Consider the following 25350-nt stretch of genomic DNA (forward strand, 5'->3'; position numbering starts at 1 on the left):
AGCGTTGGTTTGGAAATGTGTTTCAGATCATTATCCTGCTGAAAGGTCCAGTTTAAGTTTCCTGGTGGATGCAGACAGGTTTTGATATAAAATGTAGTCCTAAAAATATTTCCAGGGTCTTAGGAGGATTAAAAAGTTCTACAACATCACAGAAGCTCCACCATATTTGACAGTTGGCATAGAGTAATTTTCATTATAGCCATTATTACTTTTCTGACTACTGACAAGGTTTATTGAAAGGGTTTCAACATCATCTGTCACAACTATCTCACGTGGCGAGGCAGGTGAACAGAGAGGACAAGAAGAGATGACAAGGAAGAAGGACGCATTCGCACGACGTCACGAAATCGGGTGTAATTGGTGAAGAACAGGACAGGGGAGACATCCGATAACATGGTGCACGTGTAGCATAACAAAGACTGACAGAGAACAGGAACGAACAGGGCAGTTTATACATTAGACACAGGTGAAAACTATTATGGAACATTACACATGACAAACGTGAAACTCCGGTCCGGAGTTACCCCTTCCGGACCGGATCATGACATAATTATTAATCATACAATAATCTGCTGGCCACTAATGCATGAACATGTTTGTCAGCATCATTCACTGATGGAAATTGGGGGAAAAAATTATGTGATTATTAACCGTAGACCAACACTGGTAAAGTGAAGAATGGACTACTGTAACGCAATTGTCATGATCTGGACCGGCAGGGGTTACTCCGGATCTGGAGTTCGGACCGGAGTTTCATGTTCGTGTCATGTAATGTTCCCTGATCGTGTTCACCTGTTTATTTATATAATTGTATAAAACTATCCTGTTCGTGTCTGTTTGTCGTCGGGTCATTGTGCGTGTTGATGTTCCTTTGTCCTGTGCAGTTTGTATTAAACCCCTGTCCTGTGAAATCCTGCGAATGCGTCCTCCTTCGTCGCCATGTCCAGCCCACCCATGACAGCACTACTAAATGGGTGCCTTGATCAACCCTTAGTATAAATCAGTACAATTAGTACAGAATGCAGCAGTTAGAATTCTGACAATAACATGTGATCACAATATTTCTGACATCCTTACATTTCTGCCTTGATTACAAAATTCTGACTTCCCCCGATGATTATGTGACTTACCATCAGAATACTGCCCTAAACTCACAAGACTGCACCAGTCTAATAAGAAGGAAGCACTTTCAGCCTTCCAGCTAATGTTCAATCCAAAAACAGTGAAGAAGCTAGAGGGATCTTCAGGCTTCAAGTCCAGGTCACCAGTTCACTGGAAATAGCATTCTCATATACAAAATGGGCCATGGGTCATAGATCTTTTCCTCTGTGTGAGTTTTACTTCAGAAGTACGGGAGGTAGACAGCAAATATGGTTTGTGGAAGCAGAAAATCCATAATTGAGATCAAATATCTCCAAGTGAGCAACCTTAGAATAGAAATTATAATGATTAAATTACTATGGAGCTATAGTAATGTGCAGGAGTACATATTTGGTGTCCATTTTCACCATGTTCATGTTCAGTGACACGATGACAGAGCAGAGACCAAGAATTTTCTCTGGAACATGGCTCAGTAATGGGTTTCATAGTAATAAAGCCCAGAGAGAAGGATTGTCACCCGCTCCATTTAGACCTGACCTTGAAGGTTGAGCTGAGGAGCGTTACGGGAACAACGAGCCTGTGTGAAAGGAGAACAAGGTGCAAGACTCAACAGGATGGAAGTCAATGTGGCTTTAAGATGCATTGAGGCAGAAAAGGGGTCAGGAAATGCAGCTTAGCGGCGAAAGAATCCTTATACCTGACTCACGCCAATTAAATAAAGTTGCCTTTGCAGCCATGGATTGAGCCTTTAGGTTCCGCAATTAGCCAAAGATCATGCTTACCCACATCTGTGAAACCAGCCTTGTAGTCGCCGGCCCCTGACCGTCGGGGGCATGGAGGGCAAAGTTGAGGAAGCAGCCCCATGAATGTGCCGTTTGCTAATTAAGCTCTTCTGGTTTTGATTTGGGCTGATTCGGACACGGCAGCAGCACGCGCTAATGATCTTCCCTTTTCAATTAAGCGGCCTGGTTGTCTGAGCCCACGACTGTGTTGCTGAATTAATTAAAGTACGATAAGAAGGGAGCGGTGAGCTCAGGCTGCCGGGCCGCCTCAAGGTACCTTTAGCAGGTTGCTGAATAGAACACGCCATTAAACACAAGGCATCGTCCAACACCTGTCTGGGAATTGGATGCACTTCACAAAGCATTCGAGCATTCTAGTCATCGGGAAAAAATCTCTCCAGAATGTTTGAAATGGATTTAAAATGTTAAAAGGGCTCTAAAATGTTTAACATCTTTGACAAATGGGCCGAGTTGAAACTAAGGCCCCAGGAGTGCGTGATTACTTTTAACGAGTGGGACACTTTGAAGCCGTTCCAAAGGCCCATTAAAATCCTCCAAGTGCCACCTGCTGCATGGAGACCCACTCGCGTCTTTGCCTTTTGGTCGAAAGCCGGCGAAGCTCTGAGCAACAACATTACGGCATCTGTCAGAGCCGAAGCACTCTGGAGGAAAAGAAAAAGCGAGGGCCAAAATCAGAGCACAAGCAGCATTCTGAGTCTGTGGTGCAGTACTGGCACCTTAGCCAATGTATATTCACTGACATTTACTAAAGACGCTTTTTTTTTCTCACCCATCCACGGCTCAAGGCTCCTGTACATCACAACCAACATGGCAAAGCATGGTTATTTTCAAAGACGAAATTAAACCGTGTGCCTAAGACACATTGATGAAAACCACGACAAGGCCAAACTCGTTTTCTGGGCAAGGAATGTCTGATTTTTTTTAATAATGTCTATTTTGTAATAAATATTTGACATATTTGTGTAGCACAGAGAAGTACAGTGAATGCACTCAGCTGGAAAAGCAAGAAAGCTTCACATCGCCATGGGCTCAGGAGGAAGAGCGCAAGAGCGCCACCAAGAGCTCGGACAACGTAGGTGACTGTTGTGTGCAGTCAGACATTTTAACCTTCTGTGCTTCCACTACAGTATTTTACCAATGAAATCTAAATAAAGAAACAGATGAATACACCGGGACTACACCACAAACACCACCGCATGTGTTTGCATTTTCTAATGGAAAAACTCTCAAAATAGGCGTATAGGGTAAAATGAAGCATAATATGTGACGTGCATTTTGTGAGTGATGCCACAAAAAATGGACACCTTGCATAGAGGAATGGAAGTTTTTCTTTTAAACGCAATTCATTTGCATTAAAACCTGCCATGGGCATCAAAAACTGGTATTAAACAAGCCTGATGTGCATAATCATTTAAGTGCTTAAAAGTTAATTTTGCACACATTTTGATACGCGTTTTAAAAAGTGTCGATACCGCATTATATTTTGTGGTTGATGCAATATAACTCGAATTATATAACCTGATCAGTCGGAGCCATTCTAGATCAAGTTCTGATCTACACTGAACAGCATTAACATGGGATCAAGTCACATTTATCGTTTTTTTTTTTGTGTGTGTGTTTGTGTGCCGTGTTAGACTCTCAATGAATTTCGATTGCAGCTAAATTTGCATCCAAATATATGAATGTTTATGCATTTTTTCCCCACTGTGTTTAACCAAATACGTAGTGTGATGCGCTGTGTACATACCTCATTGTGATTTTACACTTAATTCAAATGACTGTCATGTAATGTCTTGGGCACTAATACAAAGCATTGAAAGCAAAACCACTGTATTTTGTAAGCTGCAAGCAATTTTGTTAACATAACATAACAAACTATACAAATGCCTTTACCATTTGTATAGCAGAATTTTCTTACTTTCGTTAAGCAATTATATATTTATAGAGGAAGAGAACGTGATCCCACTCCAAAATATGGAGTATAAAGTAGTGGTTTGATAGAGAGTACCACTACTCGACCTGTACTCGTACTGCTATGTTACGTCCTGGTATTTTGGGTGTGTTTCTGTTGTGTGTCTTGTGTTGCTTGCAGGTGCCTGGTGATTGTAAATTGAGCCCACCTGTACCTGCTGTGGGACAGACGGAATAAAAGGAGCCTCAGTCTCCTTTTTTGGGGCTGCACTTGCCGTGCCATCCACCCTTCCCGCCTTCCTACCATTTCCCTTTGACATCACTTCCGGTTTCCCCTGCGCTTCCCCTAGGAGGCGACGCAACTTGTTGTGTCGGCCTGCATCGGTGTTTGTTGGTTTTTCGCTGTTTTCCTGTTTTGTTTGCCTTTGTTCATTGTAATTCGTTTCATATGTATTTCTTCTTTATTTATATGTTTAGTTGTTAATAAAATACTTGTTAAAATTCTCCATTTCGTCTTAGTAGGTTTACGTTTGTACAGCTAACAGCTAAGAGAACTACAGTTCACTTGGACTAAAGTACCAGCTATGATGTGCACGACACTTCTTTAAACTATTTTTTCGCTAAAGGGAAAAAAACATTATTCAGTTTAAAAAAAAAAAAAAAGACACAAGGCTCCCAAATCAGTTTATTACATGTGTTTATTGTTCAAGTACCTGTAAATGATAACTGTACAATCCAGGACTCCCCGATCAGGCAGTCAGAACCAGGGTACTAAATATCCAAATGGTGTTTGCTGGCTGATGTTACAAAAAATGTACATATTTACACAGATCAGGCTTATCCAAAGTGTGAAGATGCATGTCACAAGGAAAACAAATCAAGACTGTCCTTACAAAAAAAAAAAAAAAAAAAAAAACACAACATAATGCTAGTCCCTGGTAGTTAACCCAATCAGCTCGAGGAATCAGATACTGTAGAGAATGTCTGGGTGGTGAGGAAGGCACTCAGTGACGTCTATGTACAGTAAATCCAACAAAAGTGAGGGGTTCACTTTCAGGCTTTCACAGTAATGTTCTTTATGAAAATACTCCCCAAGGCCCACGGCATGCGCAGAGGCGCAAAAATGGATTAGGAGTACGACGAGATGCATATGAGCACCGGCAATGTTCAAGTCTATGGCAGAGTAAAATAATGCATATTGGACAAAACAAATCGAGACATGATTTAAATTAAGATAACAAAAGGGGTTTTATGAAGTTCGCTAAGGGAAAGACACAGAACAGCATCTCAGGAACGCAACAGCTCCTTGTAGTGCCGTCAGAGGATTATTCCTACTGGTATTTCTTGCGTTATTACAATGGAAGAAAAAAAAACTGCTTGGATAACCATTTTTCAACTGTTCATGTGATCTGAAGAAGAACACAAAAATACAAATGAATAGCATTTAAATCCCTACTATACGTTGTTCTCTTTGGTGTATTATGATCTATAGCAAAAGTAGATCATTTTTTTTATGCTAAAATTACTCTGGTAAAACAATTCATTCCTGCCAGGCACCAAATTTAGCCTCGTTAAGCTAAAAGGCTACAATGCATGATTTATTTCTCTTCTGTAATACATTACGGTAAGTGTAAACATGATTATTAAAATCGTTCAATGGCACTCTGTAGACCAGGGGTCACCAACCCTGGTGCTGGAGGCCTGCAAATTCCACCACGCCCGATTCAGCTCAAGAACACGCTGGAAATGAGCAGAGGGGTGCGGCGGAATGCGGGTACACATAAAGAATATGCAGGATCAGCGCCCCCAGTGCCTGGGTTGGTGATCCCGGCTGTAGACTATGGACCCGAGGATCACGTGCACACATATCCATTAGTTCTCAACGGTAGCCCTCCTGCCGGAAGACACATTCACCACGTTCTAGCTCCGATTCCGGAACAGGCCACTTCTGCATTTGCGTCGGTATGCAAAACACGCAAGCGCTTCAATTCCCACTGGGCCTGCCTACTGAAAATAAATGCTCGTTTTAATACACATATTTCTTCTTTACAAGCAGTGGGTGCAGGAGAAATCGATGTTTCGCTTGTAGTCAGACATACTGGTTCCTAGCCTCCTAATTAGCTATCCATCTTCCTAATGTCCAAAGGAAGGTAATTGGCCTAGGAGGGAACTTTAGAGCACAGTGTACGCTGCGACGCAATGTCCCTTGCCATTTCCAAGTAAGCACAGATATGAAAGGCATAGCTGTTTGGGGGTAAAATGTCAGGCAAAACATACTGCCCTTCAACCTCTGACATCAATGCACAATGCAGTGAAAAAGAGCAGCATGAACCAATGCCACTGAACTAGAACTTTGTAAAGTTGAGTTTGAGGACTAAAGCACTTGATCGTTGGTGGTGTTGGATGATTTAATTTTTTAAGTATTATTTTATTACTATTATTTTATTTGAAGTTTTCAGATGGGCTCCTGAATAAAAGCCCTGAGAAAACCACAAAAGGACTGTGCCACAGCTCTGATAAAGATTAAACCAATAGCTTCTTTTAAATATTTAAATAGATATAAAACTTTCTCTTTTTGTTTTAAACAGGCAGTCTGTACATATCTGGTACCAGTACATATATATAAAAAAAAAAATGACAAGAGCTGTTACATTTAGAAAGGATACCTTCCGTCTGATAGAACATATCAAAAATATGCAGCTTTAGTAAACAGGTTTGTAGTACTTTTATACTAGTCAAACTTTGCAATGCTACATTATATTTCTGATAGAAATATACCAAAAAGGCAAGAGTATGCTGCCTCTCTCCTTTTGTTTGTTGTTGGGGTTTGTGTGTGTGTGTGTGTGTGTGTGTGTGTGTGTGTGTGTGTGTGTATTTTTCTCCAAAGTCCAAAGCTTCCCATCGACCTGACACCACACAGCAGCAGCTGCAGATAGCTGCTGAAATGTGCGTGCGTGTGTGTGTGTGTGCGCAGAGATGGATGTCCTGTAGCCATTAGTGTACTTTCCACAGTGACCATAGCCAGGAACTCTTCTAATGCATTCAGCCCTTCCTCCCCACACTCCTCCTCAACTGGACAACAAAAAAATTAAACATGCCCTGTGCCATTTCTCTGCACCTACGCTCTCAGTTTTCCCTTTCGTACGGACTGCTTCTTCCGATCCCCAGAGACTCCTCTTCCATCTTAACCTGCACGCCATCAATCAATCTTTTCCACTTTGCCGATGATCTTCTCCTCGAAGATGGGCAGGATGGAGTCATCTTCGCGTACCTCTTCAAACACCACTCCACAGTCGAACTCATCACTAACCTTCTTGAAGTAAAACCTGCCGAGCGAAGGGACAGAAATTTGACAAGTTGATTGTACGCAGGGCTGAAAAGGGGGCTAATGCTAGCAGGGGTTATATGAGTGGTACGTGTGTTTGACTGTGTACACATTTGTTCACCTGTAGCTCCCTTTCTTTGTCAGCAGCTCCTTGAACTGCCCCAGTGTGACAACCCTCCCTTTCACTGACGTCCGGTACGGTATGGGCTCTCCGCAGAAGTAGTATGCCACTGTGATGTTGTCACAAGGCTGCTTCTTCATTGGCTTGTGTCTGAAAGAAAAATTGACGATTAAAGTTAAAATATGGAAAAACACAAAATACACAAAGCTGCACTACAATGTGAATTTTTGGTACAGAATAATAAATAAACTATTTTTTAAAAAAAGGCAAAAAAAACAGATGTACAGTTGCTGGTTTTAGATTCAGCTTTTATAATTCAGACGTGAACGTATTGACCGAGCAACCCCGTATATATGCAGCTTTAAAGCCGCCAGCAGCGCGGTGTGACGGCAGGTAGGCTAACGAGGGGGTGGTTTGGGTTCGAGCGCCGCCAGGCAAGAGCACGCGCTGCCTGACACCCTCCATGCTCGTCAGAGGCAGCCAGCTCGGCTTTCATCTCCGGCTCGCTGCGCCTTTCATGTTGCAGCACAGCACAAAACTGCCTGGAAACATGAGGGAAGCGGTGTGAAGTGTTTGTGGTCTCCTTGCAGGTCCCGAGCAGCCCGAATAAAAATGTTTTAATCCAGCCGTTCCCACGCCGCCCACTACACCTGGGATTAGGATTCACACGAAAAGTTTGTGTGCAAAACATTTAATTAAAGCAGCATAAGAATCATCTAGACCTGGATATGGACTAAGTTGAGGGATCTATGGGGGCTCCTGATGGAAGTAGTAATGGGATTTGTGCTCGGACTGCTAGAGGGGTGGGGTTCTAGGTGGGGTCTGAGGGCAGCTGGACATACTCGGACTCGGAGAGCTCCGTGTCGGAGACGGTGGGCACCACGCTGAGAGGGGGGAACAGAGCGGGTCTGACCGCAGCATGACCCCTCTGGATGACCTCCATCACATACCTGAGGAACAACCCCAGCAGTTAGACACAAGCTGCAAAACTGGCCAATAGATCCACACAAGGGCCAATTCACACAAAAAACCCCACCAGACCATGTATGACAGATGTAATATTATTTTTTTATGTGACAGACATGTTGCACATACATGCCTTTCGGCCCCTGCATTCAAACGTCTGCTCCCCAGCGAGCTTTTGTAAATGTCTCTCCAGACCTTTTGGGTGGCATATCAGAAATAAGCCACCTAACAATCCAAACACGTAATTGTAGGTTATTTGGGCAATGAACCACCCAACCCCGCCACCCAGCCGTTAAAGACAAAATTCTGTCCTTTTCAGAAAAACAGTGACAGCGAAAATCAGCTGGAAAATTGTAGCACGTACGCTACAAGGTCAAACTCTATTCACCAAACCCATTTGCAAGGTGGACTAGGTCATTGTGATGCTCCAAGGGCAAAAAAAAAACTGTCCCACCGAAACCGACTCCATGTCACTGGCCAAGCAAAGTTGTTTTTGAGAGTGATCCATTAGTCACCTTTCAGCCTACAATAGATCATCAGTAATAAATCCATCCAAGTGTATGCTGAAGATGACAACCAAATCTCCATAAAAAGAAAAAACATTCCACTTCTGAACGATCTAACTTGTAGAGTTTTGCAAGGATTCTGAAGGCTGAAGGACTGAAGTAACTTTCTGCAACCAGGGTACCCCCAGGATTTTTAATCTTAAATTTTAGACTTTTTAAGACTTTAAATAGAATTTAAGAACAACCTCTCCTGGTTGAAGGAAATATATTATTTGTCTGTAAATAAAAAATGTTTTAGTGCATTCAAATTTCACAGGTATATTCAGGGTGACGCCCCAGTCACACCCATGTAAATATATTGGCAGTTTTGTATGGCTCTACAAAGTCTTCACAGAAAGTGTGAGCTTTTAGATTTCCACATGCTTGGACATGGTTCATCAAAATCATGTAAAATTTGAGCAGGAGGGGCCATGTTCTAATTATCGCGTCCCGGACAGCGCGGTCCACACCACTAAGGTTTGTTAGAATTAGATCAATGACGTCGGATCGCCAGTGTGCTCCTCTATGGGAAATGCCCCGTGAGATACGACACACCGAACACCTGCCCTGCCGAGTGACATCGCGGATCCTTGCCACGTGAATGAAATTGAAGGCCTGTGCACAAAATTCATTAACTTTTCAATGCCTTAATTTACAAATACAAAATGTAAGTATTTTTCTAATTAAGACCCTGTGTGTACCCTGTGAAACTCACCTTGGCTTAAGCATGGTTCCTGCTTTTTTCTTTTCCTCCTCAAGCCGCCGGCGAGCCTCCTCCAGCTGGGTGAGTGGGTTGGGCGCTGGGTTGGGGGGCATGGTGGGGTCCTGAATGAAAGGGTGGGAGGGCTGCACGTTGTTGCGAAGCTGGGCGCTGACCCACGGATGCACTGCCCCTGGTCGCTCCACCGAGGTGGGTCTTGAATCGTGGCTCTGACATTTTTTGGACCCAGTGGTGCTTCTGAAAGAGCAATGTCATGACCCAAGTCAAGAACCACATCCTAAATCCCAGAATGTACCTAAATATCTACCCCAGAATATCTACTAAGGACGCATTCCATTATTTATTTAAGCAACGGTCACCATGCTTATGACAACCTTCAAATTAAGCACCTTCATGTCTATTCATCTCAAACTCACCCATAGGGGCTTCTCTTGGAGCGAACAGCCACCTTCTCACCATCCATCATCCACTGAAGGATCTTCTGGCTCTTCTCCAAGTCCTCTGGAGGCATGGGCATCTCCAAGTTCCGTGGGTCTTCGGCCTTCTTGAGAGGTCGTTTGGACAAAGTGCTGCCTTTACTGCTAAAGAGATACAAGTCAAGTACAAAGTCACACACACGCAACTTGAATCAGCAGTGAGCGAAACATCGCAGGTCAGTAAAGAGGGCTTACCCATAACCCACTGGGTCCATGAGTCCAGGGCCCATAGGCATGCCATCAGCATAGTTCCGGGTCTTGGAGGCATAGTGGTGCTGATCTATGCCCCATGGGAAGCCACCATGGGCCCTCATGGCCGCCTCGGCCTCCAGCTGCTCTTTGGGCTTGGCCTCCATGCCGTGGTGGATGTGGTGCACGTATTTGTGGTACGGGTATGCCGCCTCTCCCTTGGGCCCCAGCCTTGTCTGGTGCTTGCCCTGTCCCAGGGGCAGTGGCACAAGCCCGGGCAGTTTACCCGCGGGGAGTCCGTCCGGAGAGCGGGACTTGGGCGAATGTCGGCCCGTGCCGGGCGACTGGCAGCCCGGGGTCTTCATGACACGCTGCACATGCTCGTCCAGGATGCTCTCGGGGTTCTCCTCATGGGCATCACGCAGCTGCAAGCCGTTGTAGCTCATGTCAACGTAGCGCGTGCTGTAGTGCTGCGTGTGGACAGCAGGGGGCAGTCTGTGACTGGATAACGAGGGAGCTGCAGAGATGTCGGCATCGTCTCCTTCCTCTTCCTTCAAGGAAAAAAATCAGAAGCAATCAGAAGCATATAGCCTATATACCAAGGTTACATCCCAACTCTGAACAATTCAATCACAATTTTATTACACACATGAGCAGTGTGACCCTACAAATTGCCATTACAGTCCCAATTGCAGAAGCCAAGCACATTCTGATTTGGTTCTGGCTCACGGTGGATTCAAGAACAATTTCATCTTAACGGTGGGTATTACATCCTAAAAATACATGTCATAACATCAATATTCATTACGAGGTTGCAAAATCACCAAGAAGCTTCACAAATACCTACAGAAAGCAAAAACAGAAAAAAGCTCATACCATATGCAACCAGTGTATTGTAACTGATAATGATAAGAGCTTTACATAATTATCACATGCTCTCAATATTTAAACCAACGCGTCTTTGTTATACTGTTATTTACCACCATATTGCTCTGCTGCATGCAAGGTGGAGGTGAATGTCAACTGCATGCTAGTGGGCATTGCTAAAGGTCTAAGATGAGTTAAAAAAAAAAAAAAAAAAATCTATAAACCATTTTTTTTAATGAAACACAAACAAAAGGCTTAATATCTGGGGTCAACATACACATTGCTTCCTAGAATGGGAGTGGGAGGATCGGTATTGATTTTTTACCTCATGATTAATCACACTCCCACTCCGATATGCTTAATAAAGATCTCCTTTGATCTCTGGAAAAACAAGAAGCCTGCCCCACAGAACACAACAACTGTGGAAATGCCTCAGTTCTGCTATTGAAAATATACCAGTTCAGCTGCAACTGAGAATCCGAGAAAATCTCACATCTACGGGGTGCAACAGATTTCGTCCGGATCAACGTCTGAATACTAAAGGAAACAAAATCGCATGGGGTGTCAGCATGAGGAGCAGAGCGGTGTGGAGTTTAAAGGCCTCTCCCTTAAAAACGTGCCTGAAATGCAGCAGTGAAGAGCCCCAGTTAGGAGACTGCCCGAGAGCAGAAGCGGCCGACTTTGATGTAACGCTACGCAATCCGTCTGGGGGGGGCTGAATCCCAGCTGTGCCTCTCTCTGTCCTCCGCGTCTTTTAAAATAAGGTGAACGCAGGAATACATTCAGATCCCAACATGCCCTCGAACGGCGAGTCTCCAGTAAGACTGAGGGTAGCAGCAGGTCTGTGGAAAGCGCAGCATTTCTTTGGCGACACCCACACACCAGAAGAAGCACTAGCAGTAGCCCCTGCACTATTGACCTTATGCAGCCAATCATGCAATGCCGAGCTGTGCGTGGTAGATCCAAGCCAAAGAGGAAATGAAATGTATCTGGCTCAATAACCACCACTTGGCTTTTGGCTTTTGCACAGGCCCTTCCTCAAACCCAGCCCGATTTCAAATGACGGTAATATAGTAACATTTGGTGCATAGATTTCATAATCTGCCATTGGTCCAAACTGATGGAAACCAACAGTTGAGCCACGCCGACATTAACAAAGAAGATTCTTGTTTTATCTTATTTTATAAGAGAAACGTTCATTAATCAATCGGGACAACACAGGGATATTTCAAACTTACCCAAAGCTTTTTGAAGGGTACACACAACTGGGTAATTACCAGTATAAATCAGTACTGACAATGATAACCCATCATAAAAGGATAGTCATTATTCAGCCTGCATATGATGTACTGGGGGTTTAGGTATAAATCATCCAGATTGAGGAAGTAGCATGCATGAGAGCGGTCATTCACTGTGCTCCACCCTTTTTAAACAACGTTTAAATACTGTGTTCTCTGTGACAAATAATTTCACACCAACTTTAAACTAAAGATAATCACCTAAAAAAAGTCCTTACTATTTATGTTTCTTCATGTAAATCCTGAGGATGTCTTATCTTACATTAATGAACAACGCCCATGAAAACACTATCCAGAATGGCCGTTTTTTTATGTGTTGTTACAGAACATATGCATAAAGCTGAAAACACTGTCTTAAATGTAATGAAAATGTATTATATTAATTGATGCATCATGGGACCCGACAGAGGTGCACGTTGCTAGTGCAATTCAGTCAACCTTTTGGCTACACTAGGATATGTCTGCAGACAGAGGAGCTCTAGACACCTACCAGTCGAACCCTCTTCAGCCGCTCCTCCAGCTTCTCCTGAGCTTCCCGTTCTCTCAGCACGCCCTCCAACCGGCTGATCAGCTCCGCAGCAAACTTCTCTGGGTCTACGTGAATATCCTTTGGCATCCGGTTTGTGCGCTGAAAAACCATCACCACACACCAGTCAGGAGGAGCCTCAAAACACTGCAGTCAGTCATCAACATATCAAGGCATGCAGGCACTTGTAACAATGGAGGACAAAACTGGAACGGGGAGAGAAAGAACAGTTTATCAGAAAAATCCGCCCTACTGTATCACTGAAAGTCAACACAGTAAGCTGGAAATAGCAGTGACCTGCACTGATAACCCCCGAGCCAAGGTTGACAGAGTTTTCAGTGCAAGGTCATCCTTGAGGTGAATTAAGCTTTTCGTAAATCTGAAAGTGAACTTTGAGGAAATTTCATTCTTTAGTTACAAAAAGACCATGATTATGTTAGTTGTCCTCTAAGACATGTTTCAAAGAATCAACAATATGATGATACCATCATACTCATTATCATTGTGCGGAATGCATCAATATAGTATTGTGGCATTAGTATTAGTATTGGATGAATCACAAGGAGCTCCTCATAGTTCTTTAGGTAAATCTAGAAAGGCTCAAAATAAACATATTAAGTGTTTAAGCGTATATTTAAAAAGTTCTCACTCCTGAGCTGCTCAGCACAAACCACATTCTCGTAAATCACTCAGAATAGATTACGTCGGCAAGAAAAAAAATACATTTAAACTTAAAGTTCCAGTCCTCCAGTTTTCAAAATGTGAAGAACGATAGAGAATGCATTTACCTGCAAATTAAGATGCACTTTTCTCAAAATCTGACTCACTAAAATCCCCTCGCAGCACAAAATTCTGATAATACACGAGTGAGCTGAAGAAGGGCGTCTTGAGTTTAAGCGTGTTTTAAACTACTGCCAATAAAATTCTTGATACATTTTTGATAAAAGGTATGAAACACTTTTTCCATCACCACTGTTACCTTTGTCCCTCTAGGATTTACGGACCTTTTTAATACCTGTTTAGGCATATTTTCTTTAAAATCGAAGGTGCAAATTTACTAAAAATGAAACCATAGTGAATGGCAACTATTTCTTGTGAAGATGAAACGGCACTGTCTTCCGCAGCCATTTTACTTGGTAAAAGTATGACGCATGCATACAGTACGGTTCAGTTCAGAAGGACAAGACTTGCGTCCTGACGTCCAGGGGACCATTAACTGCAAAATACAATCAGTGTGCTTGTGTGTGCGGTAGAGTTTTTGGCAGAACCTCTGGCTGTTATTACTGTTGGAACTTGCAAGAGATGATTACTGGTCAAAAAACAGCAACCTCGCAAATGCCGGAGGGACAAATTAGAGCAAAATAATGAAGAAAGAAAAGAAAATACACATCTCATATAATGCTGCCGTTACTTTAATATTCCTTTTTATGCACCGCGCCGATTACACTTTTAATCTGCACTGAAAGGTCTGTCAGATGGTGCTTATGCAAAAAGGAGCAAAACATTTCTGCATCACAATAAACATTTTTTGTCATAACTGTGCAACCTTGTTGCAATATGAAGGTTAAACTCAATAATGCGGCGCACCGACACACACCGTTAGAAATCAATGGTGCAGCACAGCACAGCTGCCCGACTGAAGCGAGCTCAGAGTCAAAATATATTCACCCCCCTCCCGTCTCTGCCCCTGTGATTTGGATCTCTGTTGAGTCGAGGCTGCTCTTCCCTCCCCATCCCCACACCTCCCCGCCAGCCTATGTGCTCAGTGAAGCTGCAACATCCATCTGCCGCTGACAGCGCGTCAGGACTTCTGAAACCAGTCTTCTGCATTTCTAAACCCCTCTTTCAGTGGGAGAGAAATGTCACACCGAGGAGATGCAAGTGCTCCAGCACTGCGCCCAGACCATGAAAATGGCTGCTATCATAAGATCTACCTCGCTGATCAAATTACTACCCACTAATAGGAATTGCCTGTTAAAACATTCATTGCCCTGATGGATAACATTACATCCTAGACATCTAGGAGCACAAAAAAAAAAAAAAAAGATAAAATACCTTGGCAAATACGTCTCAACACCAACCCCCCCCCAACCTCAGACTGCACTGCACCAATCCTTCACACTCTCAACAAGGCCCCCCAGGAGACAGGGGAGGCGTTCACACACACACATATATATATATATTCCTTCTTCTTCAATTGGACCCCCTAACTCAGAGGCTCCAATTAGGCTGGAGCTGTGCAGTGGGGAGCAGCCGTGCGAGTGGGGGCCCGAGCAGACAGCGCGGCAGAGAGCCTCAGCACGCCTTCAGACAGCGCTCTCTCCCCCATCAGCTCCTCACGAGCACCTGATCAAAGACGCGCAGCGAGCCCCCTCTCCACATCTTACCAAGGCACACATTTGCTTTACGAGAGAGGAAGGAGGAAGTAGGAGAGAGAAGAGAAGGAAGACGAGGGAGACAAAGAGGAGAAAGGGTGGAAACGAGGGCGGGTGGTGGGGTGGGTAGCAGAGAAGGAAAGGAAAAGAAAGGCGATGCAGATGAAGGACTGCGTGAGTGAGAGGAAGAGAGCAGAGATGGGATGACAGGAGCAGGATCCCTGCTGTGTGCAGCAAAGCCCTGGTTGCCCTCGGTAACAAAACCGGGGCTGAGGTAAGGGTGAACTTACAGGAATATGAGGTAGTGGCACTCGCCCGTTTGCTTTGGCACTTTCGTGCATCTCCCGGCGATGCTGCTTGCGGTATCTGTAGGGTGGGACCCCATCTCTGCATGAAGGGGAAAACAAAATTCACAACTTTACACAATAGAATATTCACAAATAAATTTTTACACTATGCAATTCATGTAAAACCCATATCAGTCAGTTCACTAAAACAGTTTTAACATTTATACATAACATATACATTATACATAACATTATACACAACAAAGACAACTGTATATGAGCGTACAAGTCACGCAGACCGTATGTATGATGAATTACATTTTAATATTAATGACGGTGGTGGCAGCAGGTAGACCGAATTTGCGGTAATGACGTACTCAATACAGACAATACCCAAGTGGATTATGTTCACTGCGATAAATTATTATTATTGTGATATGTAGCTTGGCCCTAAACCAAACTAGAATGTGCTGCTGAGGTTAGAGTCAGTCATCCGTCCTTTATGTTTTATTAATACGAGATTTGCTTGCGGAAATGGGAACGGAAGAAATGGGTAAAATCATGTATTATGGATTTCCTGCAAAGAAGGTGCCACGGACCCCTGCAAAATCTATGCATTATACAGGAATATATGTATGTGACGCACCTGGTAGCATGACAAGGTAATACACTACAATGGCTGTGCTCTATATCAGCACTGAAAAACATCTGCATAATTTCAAACCTTGACCTCTGTGACGTGATGTCGATGCCCGTTCTGTAAAACCACTAATGCTCCACTGATCTGCAACCACTTAATGAGGAGAAATGTAAAGAATCTACTCATGGTACATAATGTACTGTGACTTCTCTCTGGTGGTGTGCATTATACGATCCAAATGCCAATATCCATAACTACATTATATCATTCCATTATTTTTTTTATTACTTATTCATTGGTGCTTCCATAGATATATTTGAAGAATAAATAATGCACGATACTACATTCAAGAAAATTACCCAGCACATTCACAAACACGTCCACTACAATTTAGGTTTTGGTGACCTGTGGTGTCATGTTTGTAGGTTTGCAGCACAAACTGGCAATACAGGGTTCCACCCAACAAGACCTGAGTCAGGACGAACAATGAATTGCGAAAAAGAATCCAGTTAGCTGTGACATGTTATATCTGGGTGAAGTATTAATGCAGAAAAAAACAGAAATGCTTTTTATCTTTTCATTATGCTGAAATTAATTTTTATTTCTGGTTAGGTGGGTTCTTATGTTTGGGCATACAGAGGATAGTTTTTCAGTACGTCCCCCAATTGTCAAAAAAGTAATTATAGATGTTGTTTGCATTTTTGAAGACTCCCTGGTCACGACATTACATTTTACTTGCAAACCAAAGTTCAACTGCTATAAACATTTCCCAAAACATACTTCAGTGCTCCAAAGCACAAGCTTGAGTCATAATAATAATGCAGCGCTTTTGATGAAAAGCCAAAGAAAAATAAGTCAGAAAGAGCTGTCAGAACACAGAAAATTAGGAAGACAAAACTCTATCCTACAATTTGTATAATTCATATATGACAAATAGCCTGTAGCATTTTTGGATCGAACTTATCCATTTAAATAACTCTTCTATGTTTTCATTTACCATGAAATTAGGTGTGTAAAGTACATTATTCAACTGTACATGAACTGTACACTTTCTTTTACATAAACTGAGAGTGAGCATGTAGCCCTGAACCCCAAAGAGGGTCCCAAACCAATGGGGCACCACTGTGTCTGTGAATCCACCCTGTAGTGGTTCTGCTGGGTGCCGCGCCACCCCGCTCTGCCAGGGGCCATGGCGCAAACAGCCGATAATGGCCTCTAATCTATTCCGCTTCAGACACATTTCTGTCCTGCTGCGCCGCCTTTGATGTTTCCTTAACATGATTCCCCAGTGACATCTCTGAACTTACAGCGCTCCCTCCTCCTCCTCTCCTCCCCTCCCCTCTCTCTCTCTCTCTCTCTCTCTCTCTCTCTTCCGCCAGCACATCCTCGCTTGGCTCAAAGGAAACACATTTCCTGCTACGGCGGAAGAGGAATAAAAAAAATTTTTTTTTAAATAAATAAAAAATTGATGTGCAGGAGCACGTGTTCAACGTGCACCATAAAACAGGGATTTGGGACAAATGCCCAGACCCGTTCTCCATGTGTGATTCAGCTCACTTGTTTAAAACATGTTCAATATAACCACGAGCTCTGTTTTCTTTCCCAGGCATGAAGTAAAAATGTGTTGTACTTCTGACCATCAGGCTACGAGCGAATTTCCGCAGCTAATTTTGCATTTTTCATTTCCTATGATGTGCCTCCCTCTAACTGCAACACGGAACCTGTCCTCTTTGAGTTCAGGAGAAACCTAATTTAAAGGCAAACAAGTCAATGCCTTCAAATTACACGCCACAGACCCTCGTACCTCCCATTTATTTGAAAGTCTATAATTAGCATAAGTAATGACATTTAGGAGCTTTCGTTGGTGCGGGTAATGAGCAGATGGCGGCCCTCGGAGGACAGGAGCTTTGCTCCTTTAGCTGGAGCAGCGTGGAGGAGAAGACGTGCCTCTAATCAGCATGCAGGAGAGCTGGCGCTTGGAGCAGGTATTCCACGTCACCTCTGCTCCCTACTTAAATTGCTCTGACAGGAAGTAGCGCGGAACGTTCTCCACCCACTCTCCACCTTGCTCAAACTGCAGGAGTGGCGGTAAATCCTGTTTAAAACAGGAAAGCGCCTTGTGCAGATGAGCCTGGCAGACAGATGACTTACTGAGGCTGCATCAGGTACCAAACGGGCAGTGGTTGGCCTAGTGGGTAAGGAAGCGGACTCGTAATTGGAAGGTTCGAATACCAAGCCGCCAAGGTGCCACTGAGCAAAATACCGTCCCCCACACACTGCTCCCCGGGCACCTTTCATGGCTGCCCACTGCTCACCAAGGGCGGTGGTTAAAAGCAGAGGACACATTTCGTTGTGTACACCATGTGCTGTGCTTGCTGTGTATCACAATGAAAAATGGCCGGGCAAAGAAATTTGCGTGTGTGTGTGTGTTTTTGTGTAGGCAAACTCACACACTGCTGTCGGTGAGGGAGAGTGTGTCTGCATCGCTGGACATGCTCTGCTGTTCACTGTCATTGGCGCTGGTGGCTGGAGCCAGGGCGTAACCTGTGTTGACGTAGTAGGGATTGATGGGTTCCCTCCACGTACCATGTCTGCAAGCAAAAAACAAGAGTGTGTTTAGCATGAAAACTCTCACAAAAGACAAACCAACAGGAATTTGGCATGATTTAACTGTGCAACAAACAAAAATGAGATAACGTAACAATGACGTAAAACTGAATGTAAATGCAGATCGCCCAACTTTAATTTTAGTACAAATATAATTAAACAAATGTCTTACAATGTGCAAAATTTGTATAAAGTACGGGTAGGGTTTATCTTGATTTCAAAAGTATTAACATATGTAAAACAAACAATTGTATAAATGTTTTGAACTTGAGAAGCTGTCTATAGCAGCTTTTCAGACAGTTAGTAAAATAAAATGTGTAAATAAATAGGTAGACACAGCTATTTGTTGCAGCCGAAATGCAGTGACAACAAGAAAACAATGTTAAAACTGTCTAGCTTCAACAGCTCATAAATCAGTTCAAGTTGAAGAGCAAAGAGGTGAGCATGTTCACGTAGCGATCCACAGAGGCTACAAAAATTACACTCGCGTGCGCGCCTGGGATGCTATATGTTGTGAACTATGGGAGTTACCGTTTTAGGGCCTATGCAAACAGGCTAAATTCCATTTAATGAGACAGCCAGAGACGTAAACATACCGCTTCTTTCTAGACAAATAGGGAGTTCAAATCAGTAGCCTAGAACACTACCCGGCTAAATGGAGCTTTTTAGCAGATTGCGTTAGTGTTTTTTTCCCTGGCAGCTTGAACGGCGCCTTTCGTGACATTTTATTGTATAAATACGTGTTTTAGAAAACGCGCCTGTAACAGAGCTATGGTCTGTTAATGGTACTAAACACTCCAAGCATCCTTATGATGGTAATTATTTTGCTGATGGTATAGCTTATTCAAAAAGTATTTCAGACTAATCTAACACTTACACACACATGCACACACAGTGCACAATATTTAAAAAAAAAAATTAATTTCTTCGTCTAGCACTTAAGGATTTCCCAGCATGTTCTTTTTTCTGACAAGTTAGGCATTATCAGGGCTCTTAGTTTGTAAACTCAATATTCTATAGAAATCGAACGAGAATTACTGATGTCTTCCTCTTGTAAGTCACTTTGGATAAAAGCGTCTGCTAAGTAAAGTAAAGTAAAGTAAAGTATAGCTCTTGCTAAAGTCCAGCAGCAAAAAGACATGGGTGGTTTTCACGAGTTTTGGGGTAGGGCCAGAGCTAGGAGCTTACCATGGCATTGAGTAAGAGAGGGGAACTGTTAAATAATTTATTAAATCGAGTGAAATGTTGTATTTTAAGTATTTTTATAGTGTAAATGAAATGTTTTAATTATGAAAGTATTGTGTGAATGTTATGAACTGTTTCAATGGTTTAGCCTCTATACCAGCCACCCACTGTCGCCCACGTAGAATTTGGAACAACCCTTTGGCTGCAACTCGGCAAATGGGTGACCTGTGGTCACGGATTTCTCCTTTAGCATCTTTTGGGCATCCAAAGTGTTTACACACACTTCAAGCGCTTCAGCGGGAATTGTCCCGTTGTTGGTTGTCTCTTGTTGTCCTTCTTCCATGATCCATTTGGGGTGTTTTGTGCATGTTTCACTTGGTCCCTGCGATGTTTATTAACATCGATGGTAGATTAACTGCAATGTTTCACACCGCGGTCAATTGTCAAACCGGTTAATCGCTGCAACCCTAAGCACAGGCAGGGGGACATGCAAACGTAAAAAGTGGATGTGACATGCAAAACTCACAGCGTGACAGCTTTCTAAACTTCTAACAAATATACCCTCAATACTAATATATTTATATTATTTATATAAATAAACAGCAAAATACACCCATCCAGCAGGGGGTGCCTGTACACTCCAGGACATCTTGAACTCAGCTGGCAGGACATGCGTTAGACATCAGAGACTTCAGCTTAACATGGCACACTGATATAAACCATTTCCGATTTCTGTCTTTCAAATAAACTTTAAGCCGTTTGTGTGTGCATCTTATATTATATTATATTTAAGTTTTTCTAATATTACATTTTCCAGTATCCAAAAGGAAAGGTGAACTTGATTCATTTTCAGTTCGGCTCAATCCTCGAGGTGGCAACTGCTAAATATCCTGGGAAACTAATCGCAAATACTGATCTGACAATGACGATAAGGGAATACTGTAGTTTCAGTGACACTTGGGACACAGCAGGACAGGTTTAAAGAGATCTATTCCATCGATACTGGACCCAAGTGTATCAATAATGCATCAACAAACGATTAATCGCAATATATAGTAGCACTGATTTTTTTGATCCGATTGCCATTTATCAGTATGCTGCGCAGGCCTGCTGCCGGCGGTGTTAGCGCCTGTATATGCCATTCCCTTTGAAGGTGCGCACCATTGGAATGGAATGTTTAAAGTGTAATGAATTCCTGCTCATTTAGTCCACCAGGGTTTGCTCAAACTTTTCACCTGACCATTGCAAACGCCACGTGAAAGCGCCGCTTCTTAAATAATGCACCTTGGAGGGAACAAGAAGGTTCTCATGATCTTAAAACAAACCCTCCCCAGCAGGGGAGTTCACATATGCAACATTTGTACAAAATCACCCTCGACCAAATACTGAAAAATTTAATCGGAGGAAAAGGTGCGATCCTACATAAGCAAATGAGGTGGGCGAAACATTTATGTTTATATATATATATATATATATATATATATATATATATATATATATATATATATATATATATATATATATATATATATATTATTTTCTACCCAGACAAACAACCAAAAATGTCACAGAAATGGCAGCTAATCAGCCCAAATGTCAATGAAGGGCCCTTCTTTCTTATTACTTTATTAATAAGACTACAGAAAACAACCCTCCACAGGTGCTGCACCACCAGCAAGGACATCAAAAAGAAAGAGCGCCAAAGAGATACGATCTGTGACCACCACATCCTCCGGGTGACTTTTCAGCAGAGACCCTCTCGTCCCCGTGCAAATAGAACCACTACTTTACTTTTGTTAAGCAAACGCACTTATTGCTTTAAAAGGGGGAGAATGGAGTGGAGTGCATTAATTTAAGGAGAGCGGGGGAACAGGAAACGTCAGTCAAGTGGGAGAACGCGCTTTGCCGTGTTCCAGGTGCACGGCGGCAGCCGATAACTCGGAGCCCAGGGACTTCATTGATGTGGGAGCATTACAGAGGAAATGCAAATGAAAGCGGCAGCTGCGGGAGGCCGCCGTCTCGGGCGCCTTTAAAAAGGAGTCGGCGCAGCACGGGGCGCGGCACAGCTCGGCAGCAGCCTACAACTGCGAGACCTGCTGCTGCCGTACAAGCTTTCCAGAAGCCCTCCTCCACTCCGCCGACGCCCTTCATAAACGAGTCCAAACGTCTGTCTCTGGGGTCCTACCTGGACCTTCAACATTTCCCAGACAGCCGAGCGTCTGTTCATGAGCAGAGGGTCCGAGCTGACGGGGATCGGGGGGTGTGGGCAGGGGCGGAGGAGAAGGATCGCCAAAGCCTCAGGTGATTATTCCCGGCTTTCAACTGTTCCAAAAAGCTTCTAATGATTTAAGCAGCAGGCATGTCAATACTCACAGCATCACAGGCCGAGCCAGGGGGGGAAGGGGTCTTTCAAACATTCACCGCTACCCTGGCACTTCCACACACATCTTTTCCCATTTATCTCACAAGCAAGTCTTCCCCGGGCCACATGGGGCTTACGGGACTGGATCCACAGTTCCACAGCGAAGGCAGCACATCTAATAAGACCAAAAACAGCCTCTTCAACGCCAGTCACTTATATGTTGAGTTGAGGAAAGAGGAAAAAGCACAAAAAATAGCCGATGCCACCCAAAAGCCCGATGCACATCTGCTCGTAGCGGCGATCTGTGCGCTTCTCTGCACCCGGGGAGTAATTACCGGCTCTTTGTCACCCGCTTTTACATCTGACCGACCGGAGCCGCCTCTGGATCACCACTAGTTGATTTATCAAAGCCGAGCAAGGAAGGCGTTCATGCTTTCAGGCTGATCACCAGCCAATCAATTGGACGTCTGGACGCACTGCTGGATGAAGGAATGTTTGACTGCCTCGTTTCTAGAGCTCGGAAGAACCCAATACATTTTTGATATGTTGGCCACGAAAACCATAGTTCCACAAAACTACAGACTCCATAATACTTGTAAACTCTGTACAATATATGTATAACATAAAAAAAAATACAATTTCAATTTATGATAATCATAAAACATAATAATATGAATCCACTGTATAAATTATTTTTCTGCATGGTGGAAACTACGGCATGGCGGTAGGAGTCTAGCTGGCAGCACATTCACCTATGAGCTGCTGTCTACTAAATGTCATAAATGCAAACTTTCTTCAGAACCTCCATTTGCTTTTTCTACACAGAGGTTTAAGTGTAGAGCTGAAACTTCCAACATATCGATACTGGATATCGGTGTATTGATTACGTTTCACCAGTGCAAGTATCATATCTCGGCATATCAATTTTTTTTGTGCCACCCCTATTTGCAACATTTATAAAATATTGCAAAACATTAAAATACTATAAGACCTAATATGAAAGCTTTTGCATTTTGAGTTATGTTTTGAACATATGATGGTTATGATGAACTGCACCAGCAACAGACTATAATCTATAAAGTTCTATCACCCAGTTCTCTATGGGGAAGAAAAAAATTGCTTTAAATCTGGAAGAAAATGCCACTTCCACTTTGACGCCCCTTCCCTTTACACTTTCATAAAGCATGTCTTAAAAGTTCCCTATAACTAAAAGTGCACTTTCTGAACTTTTTTTTCTTTCTTTGCGAATTACTAGCTCCCCTAGCCTGTCTATGGTCCTGCAGTGGCTAGAAATGGCAACGTGTATAAAGAGCGCTTTGGTCGTTCTGCTTTGCAGTGGCAATTCAGACGTTCGGATCTGGAATTTGTTCCCTTATGTCGTCAAAAGGTTACCTCCCTTTTCTCATGTTTTGTCCGCCCAGAAAATCCCCTCCCGTAAACATTAGCTCCACCAACAGCCATGGCTTGAAAACGTGTGAAAACTGAGCAGTTGCTCAGTGATTGGACATAAAAATGAGCACAAATGTATTTTTTTTATTTCAGTCACGCGAGACTCTGAAGAACCAGTGGGTTCATTTCATTTTTTCTGGAAAAACGCAGACACGTGAGAATGGGGTTGATGACATCATTTGCGTGAATGCCCACTCACTTCTATAGGCCGCTCTCCTCCTCATTAGCATTTAAAGCTACAGACACTGAAACGGCGCGTCCTAGGGAAATCTCATTGTGGGACTGGCTAAAAGTGCCTGTAATTGTGCACCACGGCTGAATTTCAGAAATAGACCTCAGTTACCGTATTAGGGGACCAATAATAAAAAAAATAATAATCGTAGCAGGGGAACTTTAATTAGTCCTTAAAAGGCAGATGCGACACGTGGTCTAATGATTGATTACCTAAGGGTATAGTCGAAGTGCACATTCAATTTACAGTTCCGCATGAATTACAGGCCAACACTGTCATTTCCGAACCAAGAACTACAGACATATGACTAATGCAAAATTTAGCTGCACAGGACGGGAAAAAAAAAACCCAGAGGGATGTTCCTAAAAGCATATTTAAAAATGAACGGCATCTTTTTGTAATTCCAGCCAAATATTTCACCTAATGAAATAATCATTTGAAAATAACTTCAAAAATACTTTGCCCCTGCCTAATTAAAATCCCATCATGTCCAGAGGCCATAGAATACACAATCAGAGAAGGGGGGAAGAGCAGAAACCGGGAATGGTTATTGCAGAACATCAAAATAGTCCAATTTTGTCTGCCAGTTAGCGGACATCTCCCCCCCCCATTTCCGGCATGGCTGTTAAAACTCAGGTTCAATCGAACAAAAAAGATCCGCCTTTAAGTCTTTAAAAGAGTGCAGATCTCGGACTTTAAGAGGCTCAGAGAGAATACGGCAGATTGAGTCTACATTCTCGAAATGTTCTGCAAGGTCACATCTATTAAACGAACCAGGAAGAACGACTGGAAGAGAGAAGCTGGCCACAGTGATTGGTTTTCAGTTGGTGAAACTACAAAGGTTAATAATCCAAACCTTGTTGGCATCTTCATAGCGAACACCAATTTTTTCTCTACTGCGTGGTGTAATATTCATCCAAAACTTCATCAAAATATCTCGCGCACCAGAAACTTTTGGAAAAACTTCGACTTTGTCTGAAAGCAAGTCATGCAAGAATAAATCTGCCAATCTATGCGGATAAAGGCGGTTCTAAATAAGGAATGTATAAAGACATTTTTTCCCCCCTAAGTGTGCTCTGGGTGTTCGTTTGCGGTCTATAAATCACTGCCGCGCTTCAGAGGCGTTTTGGAAAGTGTTTCTGAATTTTCAACAGATGTCAAGGATTGTCTTAAGTCAGTTGAGAGGAACTGGGTCAACTTCTAGGCACAGAATTCCGCAATCTTCAATCTATGCAGGAGACTCCTAACAGCGAACAGTGCTGTTCAAGCACATCGGAGGGAGCATAAATGTGTTCCTGAGCGTTTTACAGCGGCTAAATCTGGCTGTGGAAGTGCCTCCTCCAACTCACCATGACTGCCATCCT

At 43.1% G+C, this 25350-nt stretch overlaps 1 protein-coding gene across 9 annotated transcripts in view; it reads right to left on the bottom strand.

Annotated features, from left to right (window-relative positions):
• Positions 1-4495: 4495 nt before the first annotated feature.
• The window catches only part of LOC114794542 (axin-1-like), a 38545-nt gene continuing 17690 nt past the window's right edge, over positions 4496-25350 (bottom strand). For 6 of the 9 annotated variants that reach the window (XM_028987165.1, XM_028987163.1, XM_028987164.1 and 3 more), the window contains 8 exons: positions 18602-18742; positions 15515-15611; positions 12814-12951; positions 10165-10709; positions 9910-10074; positions 9488-9730; positions 8104-8211; positions 7548-7911 (listed from right to left, as the gene is read on the bottom strand). In XM_028987165.1, the coding sequence (XP_028842998.1) occupies positions 7623-7911; positions 8104-8211; positions 9488-9730; positions 9910-10074; positions 10165-10709; positions 12814-12951; positions 15515-15611; positions 18602-18742 (1726 nt within the window). In that variant the 3' untranslated portion in view covers positions 7548-7622. Of the gene's footprint in view, positions 7142-7261; positions 7412-7546; positions 7912-8103; positions 8212-9487; positions 9731-9909; positions 10075-10164; positions 10710-12813; positions 12952-15514; positions 15612-18601; positions 18743-25350 lie in introns of those variants that run through there. The other 3 variants (XM_028987171.1, XM_028987172.1, XM_028987170.1) reach the window with 3 other exon arrangements.

This window comes from Denticeps clupeoides, chromosome 7 (genome assembly GCF_900700375.1).
Source record: "Denticeps clupeoides chromosome 7, fDenClu1.1, whole genome shotgun sequence".
NCBI lineage: Eukaryota > Metazoa > Chordata > Actinopteri > Clupeiformes > Denticipitidae > Denticeps > Denticeps clupeoides.